This window comes from Apus apus, chromosome 10, assembly GCF_020740795.1.
Source record: "Apus apus isolate bApuApu2 chromosome 10, bApuApu2.pri.cur, whole genome shotgun sequence".
NCBI lineage: Eukaryota > Metazoa > Chordata > Aves > Apodiformes > Apodidae > Apus > Apus apus.
Window position 1 is genome coordinate 2,327,727 of NC_067291.1, and position 18,971 is coordinate 2,346,697.

Consider the following 18,971-nt stretch of genomic DNA (forward strand, 5'->3'; position numbering starts at 1 on the left):
AAAACAGCCATTCCCATGCCACGTTCCCATGGTCTCCATCCGTGTTTGAGATCTTGGCTGAGCTGATGCCCCAAGCCTGGGTGGTGATGTTCCTGAGGCCCAACCAGGGTCACCATTTCTGGAATAATAAGGGGGCAAATGCCAAGGTGGAAAGCCCTTCTGGACCAGTGTGTTGGAGGATTCCAGACACCTCAAGTCTTGCTCTCCATAGTCACTGGTGACCCTGGAGAGCACAAGGAAGGACACCAGGAAGGACACCTTTACCCCCTGCTCTTGAGAAAGTCCAGCTTCTGGTATCCTGGGCTGCAGCAGGAGTGTTTTCACAGCGGGGTAGAGAAGAAGAGGTGTTTCTCCAACTCCAACCCAAGAGTTTACATTGGCTGCCAGTCAAACCATGCCAGCAGAACCAGATGTCTCCTTCAACTTGCACGCAAAGGCATCTCAGCCAACCCTGTACCTGGCAAGGAATGATAGAGGAACAAGTATAACCATCCAGGGCAACAAACACTGCTCTGGAATCTGTTCCCATGGGTGCTCAGCCATAGCCCCAGACCCTGACCAATGGGAGCTCCTTTCAGGTCCAGATACCAATCACTCCTCATGCATTGCACAAAAGCTTCCAAGAAAAGACAGGAACCAAAGAGTCTGTTGGGGGAGGAAACAGAGGAGCCAATTGCCCAAGACTGCAGGGAGATTCCAGCAAGAGCAGGGAGGTGTTCAGATCCTCTGAAGAAGCTTGAATGAAAAGGAGTAACCTCTTGCCTCTGCATGTCCAGGGCCTGCCTGGTCAGCAGCTTGTGATGAGACACTGAGATGTCACAGGCTCAGACCCACCTGGATTCATTGAAGCAGCCTGGGCAGCCCCGTGCAGTGTGACAGTGGCTTTGTCTTCACCCCTCCATGTCAGAATCCCAACACTGCAGGAAAAAGAAGGGTGAGGACAGGGAAGTCCAAACCCTGGTTTGAGCTGCAAGTTATCAAAGGCCTTGGAGGAACTGTGGAAGGATGGTTTAGGACAATCCATCAGGTCTACCAGTCAAATAACATCTCCCCTACCTATGACAAGGGCCAGAGGTCACAGAATCATAGAATCCCAGGCTGGTTTGGTTTGGAAGGGACCTTCAAGATCATCTAGATCCAATCCCCTGCATGGGCAGGGACACTTCCCACCAGCCCAGGTTGCTCCAAGCCCCATCCAACCTGCCCTTGAACACTGCCAGGGATGGGGCAGCCACAGCTTCCCTGGGCAACCTGGGCCAGGCTCTCACCACCCTCACACTCCAGAATTCCCTCCTCATGTCTCACCTCAATCTCCCTCTTCCAGTTTTCATCCCTTCCCCCTTGTCCTCTCCCTCCCTGCCCTTGTCCCAAGTCCCTCCCCAGCTTTCCTGGAGCCCCTTCAGGCACTGGAAGCTGCTCTAAGGTCTCCCTGGAGCCTTCTCTTCTCCAGGCTGAACACCCCAACTCTCCCAGCCTGGCTCCAGAGCAGAGCTGCTCCAGCCCTTGGAGCATCTTTGTGGCCTCCTCTGGACTCTCTCCAAGAGCTTCATGTCCTTCCTGTGTTGGGGGCTCCAGAACTGGCCACAGACCCCACCTCCAGGTGGGGTCTCACAATGTCAAGGCAACAGAGTCACGAACCACCTTTCCACAAGGGCCATCCCAAAGCCAGCATTCATCTACTGTGCAGGGAAGGTGGGACCATCCTAGACATGGCTCTGGGTCTCTCAGTGACTCAGAAGATCACCGAGACCACCAGTGACAAGGCACCAGTGTGACACACCATCCTGTGGGGTGGACGAGCTCTCCTGGCCTGGGCCTGGTGATCCAGCTGAGGTGGGACCACGAGATGCTGCTGCTGGTGTAGGACCAGAGGTCCCACTTGCTGAGCCATTGCGTGACTCTCCTGCCCTGGAGGCTGGCTGGGTTTGCTGATAAGGCCCTTCATACACCAGGGCTGATAAAAAAGAACAGTGGGGATGGTTGTGGTTTTTTTTTCCCCTTTGGAGATGAGGGTTTTATTGCCCTGGGGCAGATAAGCAGATTAATATTAACATTACTGAGGTGAAACAGCCCCTTGCTGGTGGAAGGTCTCCTCAAGATGCCTTTAGCAAGGGCTGTTTGCCTCCCCTGGGGACACAGCTACCAGGCTCCACCAGGCAGAGCCTGGAGCCCAAAGACCTGGGAGGAAAAAGTCACCCCAGTGTCAGGGTGGAGAAAGGGAAGAGAAGAGGCTGGAGAGGAGAAAAATGGGCAGGTGGGTGGGTTATCCCTCCCCACTCCCCTCTTCATGGCGTCCTGAGGTGAAACACCCCACTTTATAAAGCCCCATCTTCACTTGGCATCCCTCCCCTTGATGCCAACGGGGACATCTCATGGAGCTGCAGGAGACCTTTCTGGGCAGCTTGAGCAGGCAGGAACAGACCCTGAGACCTTGGTCTGATGCCCACCTCTCCCAGTGACCACGGGTGACTATCTCCAGTTCTTCTGCTGGAGACTTTGCAGACCAACTGTCCCTTCAATCCCAGCCCCCCTGCTTCCAAACTCAGGCATCCTGGACAACAGGGTTAGAAGATCCAAGCTGAGCAGGCTCCCCTGCACCCCCCAGCTGGGGACTCTCTGTGAGGACAAGTCAGGGGCACCCTGACCCCTTGGGGGGTGCAGGATCTTAGTCCCTCACCTCCTCCTCTTCCGTGTTGCCTCCTGATAAGCAAACCCATCGATCATTGCAACCAGAGCCCCAGTGGCTCACAGCAGGTTGGGGACTCACCTCCCTTATCTTTATGTTTCCCTTAACGATCTTCCTCAATTAAGGCCTCCAATTACTCCCCAGGTAGCTGGCAAGTTCCGTGCTGGAACTGGGCAGTGATAAGCCAGGGGAGCTTTTACCACGGCCAATTGCTTTTATTGTCCCTTTTCAAATGAGTCAGCACAACAGCCGTGGCAGCTGGGTTCCAGCTCCTCTTCCAGAGGAGGGAATGCTCCCACCTCCTTCATTCCTGATGGGAAAGATCCAGGCAGCTCCATGCCTTCTCCCTCCCGGTGCTGGCATTTGGGGGGGGTGACATCTCCTTGCCAGGGAAGCCTGGACCCAGCCCCAAAAGGGGTTTGAGGAACCACTTATGGCTCTTCCTCCTGGATGGAAGGAAGAGGGGAGTTGTTCCAACACTTCATGACCCTCCTCATGAAGAGCACATCCTGTCTTTCTAACTTTGCAAACAGCTTTTGGCTGTTTGTTTATTCTCTTCTTCTGTTATCAAGAATCATCTCCCCACAGGGATTAACTCTTGGGCGTTTGCTGCTCATCACCAAACACTGGTGACAGTCCCTTAATATAAAAAAAATACCACTTCTTGATGCCCCAGAACTGAAAATAAAGCTCTAAGTCACACCTTAAACTCTATTTCTGAGCCCTGCATGATTTCTTCCTGCCACTGCTTTTGGGGACACCTCCCTCTGAGCTGGTGGCAGTTGATCCTCTAAGTGTGGTGGGCTTTGTCCTGGTGTCCCACTTGCCCCAGGCGTTGGGAGCTCCTTGCCATGGAGAAAGAAACCTTCAAACACCACCTTTCTCCTGGAACTCCTTTCTCCCTGCCTCGAACCCCAGGAGCAGCTGCTTTGCAGCAGGATAACAGCTGGTTTCTGCCTTTTGGGTGAGGAAACCTCAGCCTCCAAGATGGAGCAGCTGCTGGAGCTGGTGGGACCATCCCCTGGTGAAGTTTACTTCTGCAGAGGCTTGGAGAAGATGCTGGTCCTCTGCTCGACAGAGGTTGGACTTGTGGTTGGAGAAGAGTTTGAGACGACCTTGCTGGCCACTTTCAACCTAGTAAGTGAGGGCTCCCAAATCAGTATGAACTCTTCTTCCTCATCCCAGCCTTCACCTCCATCTCCCCTCTGGAAAGGAGACCGTGTCCGGGCTGATCGATGGCTCCGTGTCCCTAAAGGTACAAGGTACCCGTTAATCAGAGAACACGCCAGCAGGGAAGGATGGAATTTGTCCCCGGGTTATGAAGGGAACAGCGGGGATGCAGAGATAACCAGCAAGCCGAGGGCTGCCAGGGAAAAGCTCCAGGGAATGGCCTCAAACCCGGCTGCCCCCCCACCCCAGCATGGGCACGGGCATGATCTTCCGTGCCGGGGGGGAAGGCAAAGGGTGGGACAGGGGAGTCTGGGGCTGGTGACCCAGAGACACAGCCAGCAGGTCCCACGGACGCTGGCAGCTTTTCCTCAAATCCAGCCTCAGCAGCGGGATGTGGGATGGGGCAGCCAGGATGTCCCCGAAGCTGAAGCTGGGTCTGCTAAAGGCAGGGCAGCAGAGCAAGGGTAGATCTAGGCAAGGGGGGGGGGGGGGGGTAAAGCAGGGCTGGTGCTGAGCCCTTCCCCGTGCTAGGCTGGGGATCCCGGGCAGGAGATGAAAAGCCACCCCACTCAGCAGCAGCGTCCCCGACCTGGCTCCCTTTCTGCTTGAATGAAAACCGTCCCGGAGACGAGGACTCCCCAGGAAGGAGCCTTTGCACCAAGGCTGCCCTCTGCAGCAGAGAGGGTTTGGAGGGGAGAAGCCCCGCAGGGACGCAGGGCAGGGGCAGGGGAGCAGGGGAGCAGGGCAGCAGGGCAGCAGGGGAGCAGGGGAGCAGGGCAGCAGGGGAGCAGGGGAGCAGGGGAGCAGGGCAGCAGGGGAGCAGGGCAGCAGGGGAGCAGGGGAGCAGGGGAGCAGGGCAGCAGGGGAGCAGGGCAGCAGGATCCCAGCTCGCTCTGCAGCTCCCCGAGCGGTTTCGGCCCCGCTCGCCGGGGCTGGGACACGAGCGCCCTCCTGTGGCGCCTGCCGCACCAGCACCGCCAGCGCCCGGCGTGGGGTCATCGAGTCATAGAATCATTATTCAGGTTGGAAGGGACCTCGAAGATCACCCAGCTCCAACCCCCCTGCCATGAGCAGGGAACCACTAGACCAGGTTGCACAAAACCTCATCCAACCTGGTCTGAGAAACCTCCAGGGATGGGGCATCGACAACCTCCCTGGGCAACCCATCCCAGTTCCTCACCACCCTCAGAGTGAAGAATTTCCTCCTGATATCCAACCTCAGTCTCCCCTCTGCCAGTTTAAAACCATTCCCCCTTGTCCTCTCCCTCCCTGCCCTTGTCCCAAGCCCCTCCCCAGCTTTCCTGGAGCCCCTTCAGGCACTGGAAGGTGCTCTAAGGTCTCCCTGGAGCCTTCTCTTCTCCAGGCTGAACATCCCAACTCTCCCAGCCTGTCTCCAGAGCAGAGCTGCTCCAGCCCTTGGAGCATCTTGGCGGCCCTTCTCTGGACTCTCTAGATCTTTCTTGTGCTGAGGGCCCCAGAACTGGACACAGTAATCCATGTGGGGTCTCACCAGAGCAGAGTAGAGGGGTAGAATCCCCTCTCTGGCCCTGCTGAGCACCCAGGAGCCAGCAGTTTTACCCCTGCTTGGAGCTTTTTTTGGTGGGAAGGCAGATTTGGGGAGGGGGATCTACAGGAGACCACCCCCCCTGCAGAGTATCCCACGTCCCCCCTCACCCCTGCAGCTCCAGGGCCTCAGAACCAGCCAAACCTGGTTCCCTTTGGGGTATTTTTTCAGCTGGAAGGTGAATTGTCCAGAGTGGAATGAGCTGGGAGCTTTCACACTGGTTTTCCTCTGATGTTCCCAGCTGCTGGCTGCAGATTCTCTGCTGTCTAGTACATCCAAGGCTGCAACCCTCCCCTTTCCCTGCCCACCACTTCCCATCCAGCCTATGCTGCTTCAGAGGCAACAAACCTGCTGCCCAACAGGGACTAAAGCTGCCAGGGGATGCAGAGGAGAGGCAGATCCCAGGGTGAGGGACCACCCATCCTCTGCTCCCAAGCATGGCCTGCTCAGGATTTCATCCTCAGCTCCTCCTCTCTTGCATCATTTATTTATTTCTTTTCCTTTCTATTATTTTTCCCTTTTCCTGCTGATTCCAGGGAGCTGAAGGGCCCCCTCTCCTGGTGCAAGGCAAGGAGATGGTTGTCCATGTCTCCTTCCAGGGTAGCAGAATCCATCCTCCTCTGCTCTCCAGCCAGGACATCAGCCACCCTCAAGGCAAGACCCTTCCCAGGAAAAATCCCAGCTGGGACATTGCAGTGAGCTTCACCTGTAGGAATCCCCTCTGGGTCTCCTGCATGGCCCAGCCTTGGCCACTGTCACCTGTGTCACCCTTCCAGCTGTCCCTGGGGATGCTGATGGTGCTGGGACTTCAGGGATGAACCTTCAGAGGGGAGAAAAAGCTGTGACAGCAGCTCTGAGCCCTCGTGGCTGTGCAGTCATTGGGATGTTTCCCTCTTGCTGTGTCTGATGGACTGGGAAAAAAAAAACAACCAAACAACTGGAATGGGGCACAATTCCCCACCAGGCTGGGTTCACCCTTGGTCTTTTCATCCCAGTGCTGAGACCCACCAAGGCTGGTGCTGCTCCTCAGCCCCAGGGAGCAGGAGCTCCCGGCCCCAGCGCTGCTAGGAAGGCTCTTTCTGGAGGAGACCTGTCGGGGAGAGGGGCAGGCAAGAGCAGGCAGTGCTGGGGCTGGGGTGGGCTGCAGCTTTACCCCGAGGAGATGACAGCGATGCCCACCCGTGCCCGTGAGCCTGCAGGGGTGAGCCGGAGCCCGCAGACCCGGGTGGGTGCACTGGTGCGTGGGTGGGTGGGTCGGGACCTGCGTCTGCGGGTGCTTTCCTGCTGCAAACAGATGCACTCGCTGGTTTCATTTCCTCCCAGAGCTGCTCCTGCTAGCGGGCTGTGCGAGGATGAGCCCGCTCCCCGCCTCCCCCGTGCCCCACGGACCCACCCAGGCCCCGGGAGAAGCTCCGAGGGAACCCCCAGAACCCCTGGGGGGCCCGATTCCTGAGCTCTTTCCCACGCACCGGAGGAGCAAGGATGTGGTGGTGCCTGAAAACAACGCCAGGCTTTGCAACCCGCTCCCTTGGCCACCGGGGCTTTCCCTGGCTCTGGCTCTTTCCCTGTCCCCTGTGCTGTCCACCCCCTCCACAGACACCTCCATCCCACCTTCCCCATCCCACCATCCCATCCTTCCCTCCCAGACGCACAGGGCCAGGGCCGGGGCCTGGTTTTTGAGCCACACCTGCCAGGTGGAGGTGAGGGCTGCTGGGTGGGCTGGGGGGGGATCCCTGCCCCCCAGCACCCTTGGGGGTATCGAGTTGTGTGCAGGCAAGTCCTGCCCATCCCATGGGCCCTTCAAAACCAGCACGGCTGCTTTGGGTTGGGAGGCCCTTAAAGATCTTCTAGGTAAGAGGATATTCTCTGTAATATTGTATTTATTATCTTGCAGTGTCAGGTATGATACGAGGGCCCAGCCCAGGACACTGTGCTATGTGATACGATGATCCATCATGTTATCATGTTGTTCTTTCAGCATTTCACTCTTATTCCTGTCACCCACGGCTGCTGCTTCCTCCTCGCCACCGCTGCAGCCGTGTCTCAGCACACTTTCGGGATGACTTTAGTACCGTTTGGCACCCACCCGAGCATCCCCCCAGCGGGAGCCCCAGGTCGATGCACAAACCCGGGAGCTGCCGCAGGGTCCCGGGGTGGATCCCAGGGTGGATCCCGGGGTGGATCCCCGTGTGGATCCCCGTGTGGATTCCGGGGTAGATCCCAGTGTGGATCCCAGTGTGGATCCCGGGATGGATCCCGGGGCCGGTCCCAGTGCGGGTCCCGGTGTGGATCCCGGTGCGGGTCCCGGGGTGGATCCCGGTGCGGATCCCGGTGCGGGTCCCGGGGTGGATCCCGGGGTGGCTCACGGTGTGGATCCCCGTGTGGGTCCCGGTGCGGGTCCCGGGGTGGATCCCGGTGCGGATCCCGGGGCCGGTCCCAGTGCGGGTCCCGGAGTGGATCCCCGTGTGGATCCCGGGACCGGTCTCGGTGCGGGTCCCGAGGTGGGTCCCGCTGTCGGTGCGGGTCCCAATGCCGGTCCCGGCGGGTTCGGATCCCACTGCCCAGCCTCGGTGCGGATCCCGCTGCGGGTCCCGGTGCGGAACCCGGTGCCGGTCTCATTGCCGGTCCCGGTGCGGGTCCCGGTGCCGGTCCCGGTGCGGGTCCCGGTGCCGGTCTCAGTGCGGGTCCCGGTGCCGGTGCGGGTCTCAGTGCGGGTCCCGGTGCGGGTCCCGCTGTCAGTGCCTGTCCCGGCGGGTGCGGCTCCCGCCGCCCATCCCCGGCGGGGCTCCCGCTGCGGGTGCCGGTGCTGTCGCCGCTGCCGGCGGGTGCGGCGGCCCCCGGCAGGTGGCGGCCCCGGGCCGGCCGGTGCCCGCCGCTCGGGTGCGGGCCGTGCCGGCGCAGGCGCGGTGCTCGGGGCGCTCCGGTTCCGGGCGCCGCTCCCTCGCAGCAGGCCCCGCCGCCCCGGGCGCCCCCCGCGCCCCTCGCCCGGCCCGAGCTGGGCGGCGGACGCGCCGCTGAACTCCCCCCCGTCCCCCCCCCCCGCCCCGGCCTCGAACTCCTCCCGCTCCTTTCCCCCCGCTTCCCACCGCTCCGGGCCCAACCCCACCGGGCGGCTGCTCCGGCGGCTCCGGCTTCCTCCGCCCCTTCCGCCCCCCCCCTGCCTCCCGTGCCCCCCCCCCCCCCCCAGCCGGCCCCGCCGAGCCCGGAGCCCCGCATGGAGCAGCCGGCGGGCTGAGCCCCGCACGGAGGTGAGTACCGCGGGACCCGGCTGCGGGGACACACACACACACACACAGAGGGAAACACGCCGGGGGGTGCTCACCCCGTACCCCGCATCCTTCCACTCCCCCCACCCTGAGTTTGGGGGCGCGTCGGCCCGTCCCGTCCCTCCCCCCCCCCCCCAACCAGGGCGCGGGGGGTGCGGGGCCAGGAGCGCGGCGGAGCCCAGACAATGGGGCCTGCGGGGCGGGCCGGGGGATGCGGGAGAGGGGAAGGCGCGGGGGGGGGGGGGGTCCGGCCGCTTCCAGACCTGCTGGGTGACCCCCGTCCTGCTCCCCCCCCCACCCAACACCCAGGGACCCCCCCCTCACCCCCTCCTCCCCCAGCATCCCTCCATCGCCGCCGTGGGACCCCCGCAGCATCCCCTGCTCCCGAAGTCGGGGAGGGGGGATGCAAAAGCCCCCCGCAAAAGGGGGGGCTGCCCCCAACCCCCCCCCAGCTCCAACCCCATCCCGTCCAAAGGCCGGGACCCCTTGTGGTCCCATCGGAGCTGCTGGCGGGGTTTTTGAGAGCGGTTGGGGTGGAAGGAGGGAGCTGGGTCGGGGTGTCAGAAAGGGGCTGGCAACCAGGAGGGGGTTTTTTTCTTCTCATTTTGTACGTTTTTTTGTTTTTTTTTTTTTGGGGGGGGGGCGTGTTAGTTTTTTTTCGGTTAATAAGGCGGGGGTGGGTTATTTATAGGCACAGCTGTTGCTCGTAGGGTTCTCGAGAGCCAAAGGGGCTGTGCCACCGGGTGTTAAAAAAAAACAAACGCCAACAAAACGCCTGAGTATTTTGAGATACGATGTATAAAATCAAAGGTGTGAGGGCCGGGGTGTGGGGGGAGGGGGCTGGCTGCCTCCCTCCTGGCTTAGAGAGGGTCTTGCCGTCCACCTTCCCGTGGGGTTTGTTGGGGGGCCTGTCCCCATCCTGGCAAGGTGAGTCCGCCGTGGGAGCACGGCAGAGGGATGCAGGAGGTTTTAGGGAGCATCCTCCCGTCCCTCGTGGAGCATCAGCAGGGTGGTGGTGATGAAGCAAAGTGCTCACGGGCGGGGAGCAGCACTGGGATGAGCCCCTGGGGGGTTTGGGGGTACGCTTTGTCCTGCAGCTCTTTCCTCAGCCCTGTCTTTTTGGTCTTGCGCTGGGTATTTGCAAAATTACCTTCCGGCCTCATCCCGCTGTGCCCGCGTGTCCATCCCCCCCCAAGGACTCCCTGACACCCTCCACTACCTGGGAAGGGGCTGCCAGGATGACTGGTGGGGTGACCAGGGGACAAAAGTCATCCTGATGAGGCTTTTTTTTATTGTAAGGAAGAGGGAGGAGGCCCAGGAAAACCACAATGAGGAGGCCGGGAGCAGCATCTCTCCAGGCCTCCACCTGCCTCCCACTATCCCCCAGGCACCTTCTGTGGTTTGAACAGCAACATCTTCTCTTTTTCTTCTTAAAAGATGAAGACAAACACCCCCCAAAAAAAGGAAGACACCTCCCCCCCCACCCTTTTTATTTCCCCCAGCAGGGCACCCCGTGGAGGCTGGGCTGGGGGAGCAGAGCAGCCAGCTCGTTGATGAGATAAAGGAGGAACGTTTTCCTTTTGATTATAGTAATCGTAGGTGTTACTTGTAATAACAGGTGATAAGATCTCTTGGAGAGAGCGAGGATGTTGTCTCTTTTGGGGTTGGTTTGTTCTTTCTTTTTTTTCTTTTCGTTGGGTTTTTTTCAGTTTCAAGAAGCTGGGGTTGTCGAGCGTTGGGAAGACGTTTTGGTGAGGGATGGGGAGAGCCAGGGGGGTGCAGATGCCCCCCCCCCTCCCCAGGCTGAATTCTGACAGGAGTGAAGCTTTCCCACCATCTACAACTCAAATTCTGTTCAAATCGAGTCGTCCTCTAGGGTTTGCTCCCCAATTTCCCTCCAGCTCACTGGGTTTGAAATGGAAATGCAGCATCTTTCTCCCAACCCGTCCCATGGTGGCCTGTGCTCTTTGGTCTAAGGGTCCCAAAATCCAGCCCTGGGTGCTGGTCCCAGCACGATTTTGGCAAGAGGAGGAAGTACTGGTGGTTAAGGAGAGGTTTCTCCTGGCTTGTATTCCTGGTGCCCTTTGGATTCTCAGCTTGGCAAAGGTATTTGCTGTACCTGCCCTGCCCGACTTCCCCAACAGGTCGGGGCTTTGCTTTTGGTCACTGAGCTGGGCTTCCCAGAGGAAAATCCAGGAGCAGGGCTGGGAGGGAGGCAGTGGGGATCAGCACGTGCCTCAGCCCTTTTCAGGGTGCAGCTCTGGGCTGAGTTTCCTCGCTGGGGTGCCTGGGCAGAACGGCTAGAAGGATGCTGGGGTGGAGGGGGGAGAAGACAGGGAAGTGGTTTTCAGTGGAGAAAAGGCCGGTGGGTTCCCCAGCTGCTTCCCTGAGTCCCTCTTTGGGGATGGGGAGTTTCCAGAGGGACAAACCCTCAGAAAATAGGCAGACCTGGCCCTGGGCTGTGCTGAGTTGCTTGGGCTGCTCCCTGGTCATTTTTGTCGTCGTTATTTATTTATTTTTCAAGCTGACTTCTGCTGCTGCTGCGTGTGCTCCCAGGGGAAGTGCCTCTGCTTTAGGGGCAGTGCTGGTGTTTTTGCTGGAGGGAAAGGCAGGAGATGCTGCTTTCAGCCTCTGGATCCACCTCGGCCTCACCACCTCCTTCTCCCAGCCCAGCATCCCTTTGGGATGAGCCGGGATGGCAGCAGTGATGGCAGGGACAGGGCTGGGGCCGGGCTGGGTGACAGCGGGTGACGTGCTGGGCAGGAACCACTGGCTGTCACATGAGGCCACCGCAGGCAGTGGTGCCTTCAGGGGGGCTGGTTGGCAGCAGCCCCAGAGCTGGGTGCTCTCAGGGCGGGTGGGTGGTTTCCTCCTCTTGGGATGAAGCCCTGGCTTTGGAAGGGGGAAAAAAAACAACACAGCAGGCTGCTGCTTTCAAGCGACCCTTGGGAGGGAGAAGGTCTGAGCCGAAGGAGAGGAGGGGACATGAGGGGCTCTGTGAAAGGCAATTCCCTGTGCTGTTAACCACCTCCTCCTCTGAAGCTGATATGCAAATTTCTAGTGCTACATTTATGACAAAGCCACTGCCCCATGCCATGAATTTCCACAGTCCGGGAAGGTGAAAACGCTGGGACCAGCTGGAGCATGTTCCTCTTGGTGGGGTTTGCTGGGACAGTTTCCTCTTTAAAAGAGAAGAAAAGTACTCTCTTTAGAGGCTTGGAAACCCAGAGGTGGGCTTATAAATTCTGTGTCCTCTCTGCAGTCATCAAATATAACTGCTGGTGCCATTTGTCAGCTGGGAACCCAAACTTGGGGACTGGGAAGATCCGACTCCTGCACGGAGAGGGCTGCAGTCTGGGGTTGGATCCATCCCTTCCAGGTGATGCTCCCCAGCATCCCGACCCGATGGGCAAAGCTCAGCCAGGATGTTCCACCCGGGGTCACGTCTGGGGTGAAACCTCCATCCTGCTGCCTTTTTCTTCTCCCTTGGTTCTTTTGGAAGAGCTGTGTCAGGGCGCCGGTGGGAAAGGCTGACTCAGCACTTTGGGGGGTTGAGCAGCTTCTTGAGCAACACCAGGACCAAGCTACTTCTTGGTGTCCCACAGGGTGCTGGGGGTGGGGGTCAGGGACCAAAACCCTGGCAGTGGGAAGTGCCTTCCACATGGACACTTTCTCTTCAACTATCTCCTTTCCAGGCTTTAGCTGAATCCCTTAGGGACTGATGCAAGGGTGTAGTTTATTCCCTGTTTTTCCTGCCTTTTGGGCTGGAGGGATCCAGACCCTTTGGAGAAGTTTTCACTCCACAACAGGTGTGAAATCAGGATTTAACCAAAACTCAGCTTAAAAACAAGAAGAGCTTGTGGCAGGGATGTTTCAGGGGGACGCACTCTGGTCCAGCACTGCCCTCCCTTGGGTCTTGGCCACCTCCATGGCAGTGTCCCCAGGCGTATGGGGACCCAGTTGGGTTTGGGTGCCATCCAAGAGGGTGTTTTTCTTCATCACCAGCCTCAGGGCTGGATGGGGAGATCACCAACCCCACACACAGAGCCCAGACACCACAGTGATGGGCTTCACGGAAAGCCCCAGCTCTCAGCTTTGGGTCCCTCAAGCTCTGTCCTTAGAGTGAGCATCCTGAGCCTCGGTTTCTCCTCTCTTGATACCAAAAATGAAGCAGCTCATGGCACCTCCCCACTCTGGGGGAAGGTGAGGGAGGTGCTGGCAGCGTGACGCCTTTTCCGGAGGGGTCCGGGCACGGCTGTGGTGGAAATGGGGCCGTGTTCACATCCGCTCTCTTCCTCCCCATGGTTCTGCCCCCTTATCTTCTTCCTCCTCCCGTCTCTGCTGGCCTTGCCCCTCGTTTCAGTTCCTCCTTCCCAAAATATTTCGAGCTGCTGACAGAGTTTGGGCTGGGAACGACGACCCGCTGATAGCCCTGAAGCCCTAGGATGGGTTCATTCATGTCCCGGCTGGTTTTTGGGGTGCACAGGCAGGGATGGACCCCGCTCTTGTGCCCACAGCTCAGCCCCAGTGCCCTGGCCCAAGAAAGCTGGGTTTGATGCTGGGGCTGCTGACTTCATCTCCTCCCAGGGGTCAAAGCAGGGAGAATAAAGCCGGGTTTGTTCCCCTCCCACGCGCCGGGGCAGGATGCGACCCAGCCCCGGGGCCCTGCCTGGGGAGGGGGGCAGGACAGACAGCACCCCCCCCCGGTCCCTGCATCCCCCTGGGATTAAGGAGTCAGCAGGAGCTCCTGTGTCCCGGAGTGCTGATGGTTTTTATCCTTCAGGAAATAGTTTTATTTTCTTTCTTTTGGCTCCCGGGCCTGGGAAGCTCCCAGGGCTGGATGTTTCCACACGTGGGCCATCCGGCGCCGTGGGAGAGTTGGGGCTCCAGCTGCTCAGCCCTGGGGCTGCTGGGGGAGGGACTGGGATGCTGGCCGAAGTGGGAGCCCGGTGCCTGGAGGAGCTACTCCTCACCAGCCTGATCTTCTCCCTGCCCTGTGCCTCAGTTTCCCCCAGGGACCACGAACTGCCTTGCTGGGAGCCCTTGGAGGTGGTTGGAGGAGGCAGGGGGGATTTTGCGACTGTGTAGTCCCATATCAGTTCCCTCATCCCTGGCAGTGTTGAAGGGCAGGTTGGAGGGGGCTTGGAGCAGCCTGGTCTGGTGGGAGGTGTCCCTGCCCATGCAGGGGGGTTGGATCTAGATGATCTTGAAGGTCCTTTCCAACCCAAACCAGCCTGTGGTTCCGGGGATCCCCTAGATGGGCTTTTGGGATCAGCTTGGGGATGTTTTGGAGGCAGTACCTTGGGCAGGACCTGTTCCCTTGGTGGTGGTGGAAGAGGTGATCGGTGGCCCAGGGAGCACCTTTTGGGTGGATGCTGCTCCCTGTGCCTCCCCCTGACACAGCCCTCCCCACCATCCTTCCCCCCCCCTCCAGGTCTGATGGTACCAAGTGACGTGTCCCCCCTGTGAGAGTCGTGCTCCCCCAACCTCCTGAGAAGATGTCAGGGATGCAGGTAAGCACCGAGTGAGGAGGAGAGACAGGGATGGACTGGGCTCTCCAGCTCCTCCATCTGCTTCCAAGGTGGCTCCAGGGCTGAGGAGGGGGACGCTTGTCCCTCTGGCCCTGCAGAAGCCCAGCACTGTGGGGACCAGTGCTTTTGTGTGTGTCCCCGTCCCAGCTGAAAAACACCACCTGAGCTCCCAGCGCTGCCTAAAACCCCCCCAAGTAACTCTGGTTTAAGTGGATCCTGTTTGCTTTGGAGGACTGGAAGCCCTGGGGGAGTGTCCCCATGGGTCGGGGGGGGCTGTGACATGCCCAGCCAGGCTCTGACACTGTCCCCCCCCATCCCCTCCAGGCCGTTTGGCCATCCGGTACAGAATGTATCGCCAAGTACAACTTCCACGGTACCGCCGAGCAGGACCTGCCCTTCAGCAAAGGAGATGTCCTTACCATCGTCGCTGTCACCAAGGTAAGGCCACCACCCCACAGCTCCCCCCCCCCCAGGCTGCTGCTGCCACCCCCCGTGCCAGCAGCATCCCTGCCCTGCCTGTGCTTGCCGTGCTGACGGGATCGCTGTGTCCTGCTGGAAGTCCCTCCTGCCAGGCGGGAACGGGGCCACGCTTTTGGTTAATTAATTCCTGGCCTCGTTAGTTAAGGTTTCTCTGACACGTTAAACCTCTCGAGGTGCCCCCCTGGGAGGTGAGGAGGGAGGGGGGAGGCTCCTGATCAGGAGTGCTCAGCATGGGGGGGTGGGGACAAGAGAGAGGCCGAGGGTTGGGGGGCTCCAGGAAAGGAGGGGCAGCACCGACACCCCTCCGTGGGTTCCCTTTGTGGGGGGGGGGATGATGCTGCCATTTCTGGGGGCCACGGGCCCGTGGTGACGTTCCTGTTGTTCCCCCAGGATCCCAACTGGTACAAGGCGAAGAACAAGGTGGGCCGGGAGGGGATCATCCCCGCTAACTACGTGCAGAAGCGGGAAGGAGTGAAAGCTGGGATCAAGCTCAGCCTCATGCCGTGAGTGCCCACCTGGGACCTCCCAGGGGGGGATCCGGGGGGAGCTGGGGTCAAGGACCCAGCTGACCCCGTGTCTAAAGAGAAGCAAGATCTTTCCCAGGGCTTTAGTGAAGTTGAGAGGGAAGAAGGGGGCTTTGGGCTTTCCCCAGCAGCCTTGGTTTGGGATCTGCTGCTGCCAGGCAAAGATGATGGGGTGGTTGGATGGCTTTTCAAAATGGGTCTTTTTCCCCGAGTTGTGGTTGGAAAGGCTGCTGGGAGAAAGAAGAGGGGTTGGAGCAGCATCTGTAGGGGGCAGGTAGGCTGGCAAGTGGGTGGATGGATGAAGGGAGGGAGGGATGGTGCTGATGTCCCTGCCGTGTCTCTTTGCCACCCAGTCTGGAGGAGTCCCAGCGTGGGGAGCAGGATGCTCTTGGGTGGATGAGAAGCACAGGTCCCCGTCACCCTCGACCACAGCCCCAGAATAACTCCAAGGGTTGGGCTGGGGGGGGTCTGACCTTTGGGCCAGCTCCTCCCTGCTCCTCAGCCTGCCCTCCCTGACCTGTCACAGGTGGTTTCACGGGAAGATCACGCGGGAGCAGGCGGAGAGGCTGTTGTACCCCCCTGAGACCGGGCTGTTCCTGGTGCGGGAGAGCACCAACTACCCCGGGGACTACACCCTCTGTGTCAGCTGTGAGGGGAAGGTGGAGCACTACCGCATCATCTACTCCTCCAGCAAGCTCAGCATCGACGAGGAGGTCTACTTTGAAAACCTCATGCAGTTGGTGGAGGTGAGATCTCGCCCACCCGAGGGACCTGCCGCCGCTCCCTGTCCCCTCTCGTCGCCTGGGGACCCGAGGTTTGAGGTTTGGTTGTGGGGCAGAAGGGTTTAAGCTGCAGGTCTGGAGGCCAGGAGATGGTAGGATCTTCTCTGCTGACCCCGTGGGTTGAGGCTTGCTGGGGACAGAGCCCTGGGGCGAGCGGGGGGGACATGGGGCCAGGAGGAAGGGGGAGGTGGCTGGATGGGCAAAGCAGGATCTGCAGGGGATGGGAGGACCAGGCAGAGGGGACAGTGAAACCCCCCCACACACACACACCAAGCCCGTCTGCAGCCTCGTGCTGCCACCTGGTGGGATCCCAGAGCCCGGCACCGCCTGGGCAGGGACTCCCCCCCACCCCAGGGTGGCCTCCCGCCCCGCAGCAGGTCTGCCCCTCACCCCCTCTTCTCCCCCCCACCCCCAGCATTACACCACGGACGCGGACGGGCTGTGCACCCGCCTCATCAAGCCCAAGGTGATGGAGGGGACGGTGGCAGCACAGGACGAGTTCTCCCGCAGTGAGTGGCCACAGCCCTTCCCTGGCTCCTGGGAACCCCCCCCAGAACCCCTCCTTCACTCCCTCTTTACCCCCTCCCCCCCGCAGGTGGCTGGGCCCTCAACATGAAGGACCTGAAGCTGCTGCAGATCATTGGCAAAGGGGAATTCGGAGGTGAGCCCCGTGTCCCCGACACCGCGGTGGGGAAGGCAGGGGGTAAGGGGGGCTCCTCTGCAGCCCCCTGCTCCCCAGGGCGATGTGGTGGTGGGGCCTGGGGAGGCTGGGATGCTTCCCAGTGCCTCCCGTGGCTGTCTCTCCTGGCCTGCAGATGTGATGCTGGGGGATTACCGGGGGAACAAAGTCGCCGTGAAGTGCATTAAAAACGACGCCACAGCTCAAGCCTTCCTGGCGGAGGCGTCTGTCATGACGTGAGTGTTGCCGGGGGGGGGGGACACACACAGAGGGGCAGAGGGGACATCTCTGGCCCTTGGAATGGAGGTGGGTGGTCCCCGATGCTCTGCAGGGACCGTGGGAGCCCCCACCCCTCAGTTCTCAGAAGCCCACTCTGAGCCTTCCTGTGCCTGCAGGCAGCTCCGACACAGCAACCTGGTGCAGCTCCTGGGTGTGATTGTGGAGGAGAAGAGTGGCCTTTATATTGTCACCGAGTACATGGCCAAGGTGAGACCCCCTCTGTGGGCACCTGCCCTCCCCCTCTGCCCACCCCTGCACCCCTCACCCTCCTCAGGGTGCCAGGGCTTCACCCTGGGTCATCTCACCTTGGCTGACGTCTCCCTTGGGGCCACCATTGCTGGCTCCCAGAGAGGGATGTTGTCCCCGGGGTCCTGCCCCGTATGGGGAGGGGGCAGCAGGTGGGGGCCTGTCCCTGATGGCCCCATCTGGGGAGGGGGCAGCAGGTGGGGGCCTGTCCCTGATGGCCTCATCTCTCTCCAGGGCAGCCTAGTCGACTACCTGCGGTCGCGCGGGCGGTCGGTCCTCGGTGCTGACTGCCTGCTGAAGTTCTCCTTGTAAGTATGGCAGCCATGCCCACCCCCCCCGACTTGCACCCACTAGCATTTTTGGGGTCACCTCACTAAACCCCTCTTCTCCTCCCCACTCCAACCAGAGATGTCTGTGAAGCCATGGAGTACCTGGAAGCCAACAACTTTGTCCATCGGGACCTGGCAGCGAGGAACGTCCTGGTCTCGGAGGACAACATTGCCAAGGTCAGTGATTTTGGGCTGACCAAGGAAGCCTCCTCCACCCAGGACACGGGGAAGCTGCCAGTGAAGTGGACGGCACCAGAAGCACTTAGAGAAAAGGTGGGTGAGCAGAGCTGGGGGGTGGGTCTCCTTGCAGCGGGGAAGGGAACACACCCCAGGTTTGGACACATCCCAAGGTGGAACCCCACTTCCTGCTGTCTGACCCCAAAAAAGCCAGCTGCCCTGAGGGTGGGGAAAACCTGCTGCCCCCCCCCAACCCCTGCCTGAAAACCCCCTCGTGGGGCCTCTCTTCTCCCAGAAATTCTCCACCAAGTCAGACGTGTGGAGCTTTGGGATCCTCCTCTGGGAAATCTACTCCTTCGGGCGAGTGCCTTATCCGAGAATCGTAAGTGAAGCCCACCCCCCTTCCCCTCTCCTGGTTTTGATTTTTGGGGGGGGGGGAACTGAACCCCCTTTTTGGTGTGTGAACCCGCTCCCCCCTTTCCATCCTAATCCCCCAGCCCCTGAAGGACGTGGTGCCCCGGGTGGAGAAGGGCTACAAGATGGATGCTCCCGATGGTTGCCCCGCTGTGGTTTACGAGGTGATGAAGAAGTGCTGGACCTTGGACCCAGGCCACCGGCCGTCCTTCCACCAGCTCCGTGAACAGCTAGTGCATATCAAAGAGAAGGAGCTCTACCTGTGAGGGGGGTAGGGGGGGGGGGGGCTCACCTGCCCCACCAACCCCAGGGGACCCATGCTGACAGGGGGGCCAGGCTGTGGGAAGCCCCCCTTGCCCAGCCCCGACACCAGGAGCAGCTGGGAGGGAGTCCTGAGGGGGGGGGGGGGGCTTCCATCCCCACCACCAACCCCCCCCCCCCCCAAAAAAAAAAAAGAATAATCTCCTGGTTGCTTCCAAACTTCCAAATCAGTCTATTTTATTTTTTTTTGGGGGGGGGGGGTGTTTTTTGGTTTATTTTTGGTCTCCCAGGCTTTTTTTTTTGTTCTTTCTTCTTTGTTTTTTTTTTAATTTTGCGTGTTTTGTTTTCTCAGTTGTTGGGTTTTTTTTTTGGGGGGGGGGGGGGAGGGGGTGGGCGTGTTTTTTTTTGGTTGGTTGATTGTCTGTTGGTTTGGTTGTTTGTTGTTGTTTTTTTTTTTTCTTTGTGGTTGTTTTTTATTATTTCAAGCAGGGCCCAGCTGAGCTCTGGGTGTTTTACTAAAAAGTACGAATCTTATTTTTTAATGTAATGAAAAGAAGGAGGAGGAGGGGAAAAAAAAAAGAAA

The 18,971-nt window shown here is 59.8% G+C and overlaps 1 protein-coding gene across 1 annotated transcript; it reads left to right on the forward strand.

Moving 5' to 3' along the window:
- The first annotated feature begins 8,312 nt into the window (after positions 1-8,312).
- CSK (C-terminal Src kinase) lies at positions 8,313-18,752 on the forward strand. The gene is made up of 13 exons (XM_051628406.1): positions 8,313-8,668; positions 14,121-14,199; positions 14,542-14,655; positions 15,088-15,200; positions 15,748-15,967; positions 16,419-16,512; positions 16,599-16,664; positions 16,819-16,918; positions 17,078-17,168; positions 17,442-17,515; positions 17,614-17,809; positions 18,009-18,095; positions 18,211-18,752. Exons 2-13 carry the CDS (start codon positions 14,185-14,187, stop codon positions 18,391-18,393), a joined length of 1,353 nt encoding a protein of 450 aa, XP_051484366.1. The 5' UTR covers positions 8,313-8,668; positions 14,121-14,184; the 3' UTR covers positions 18,394-18,752.
- Positions 18,753-18,971: the final 219 nt, after the last annotated feature.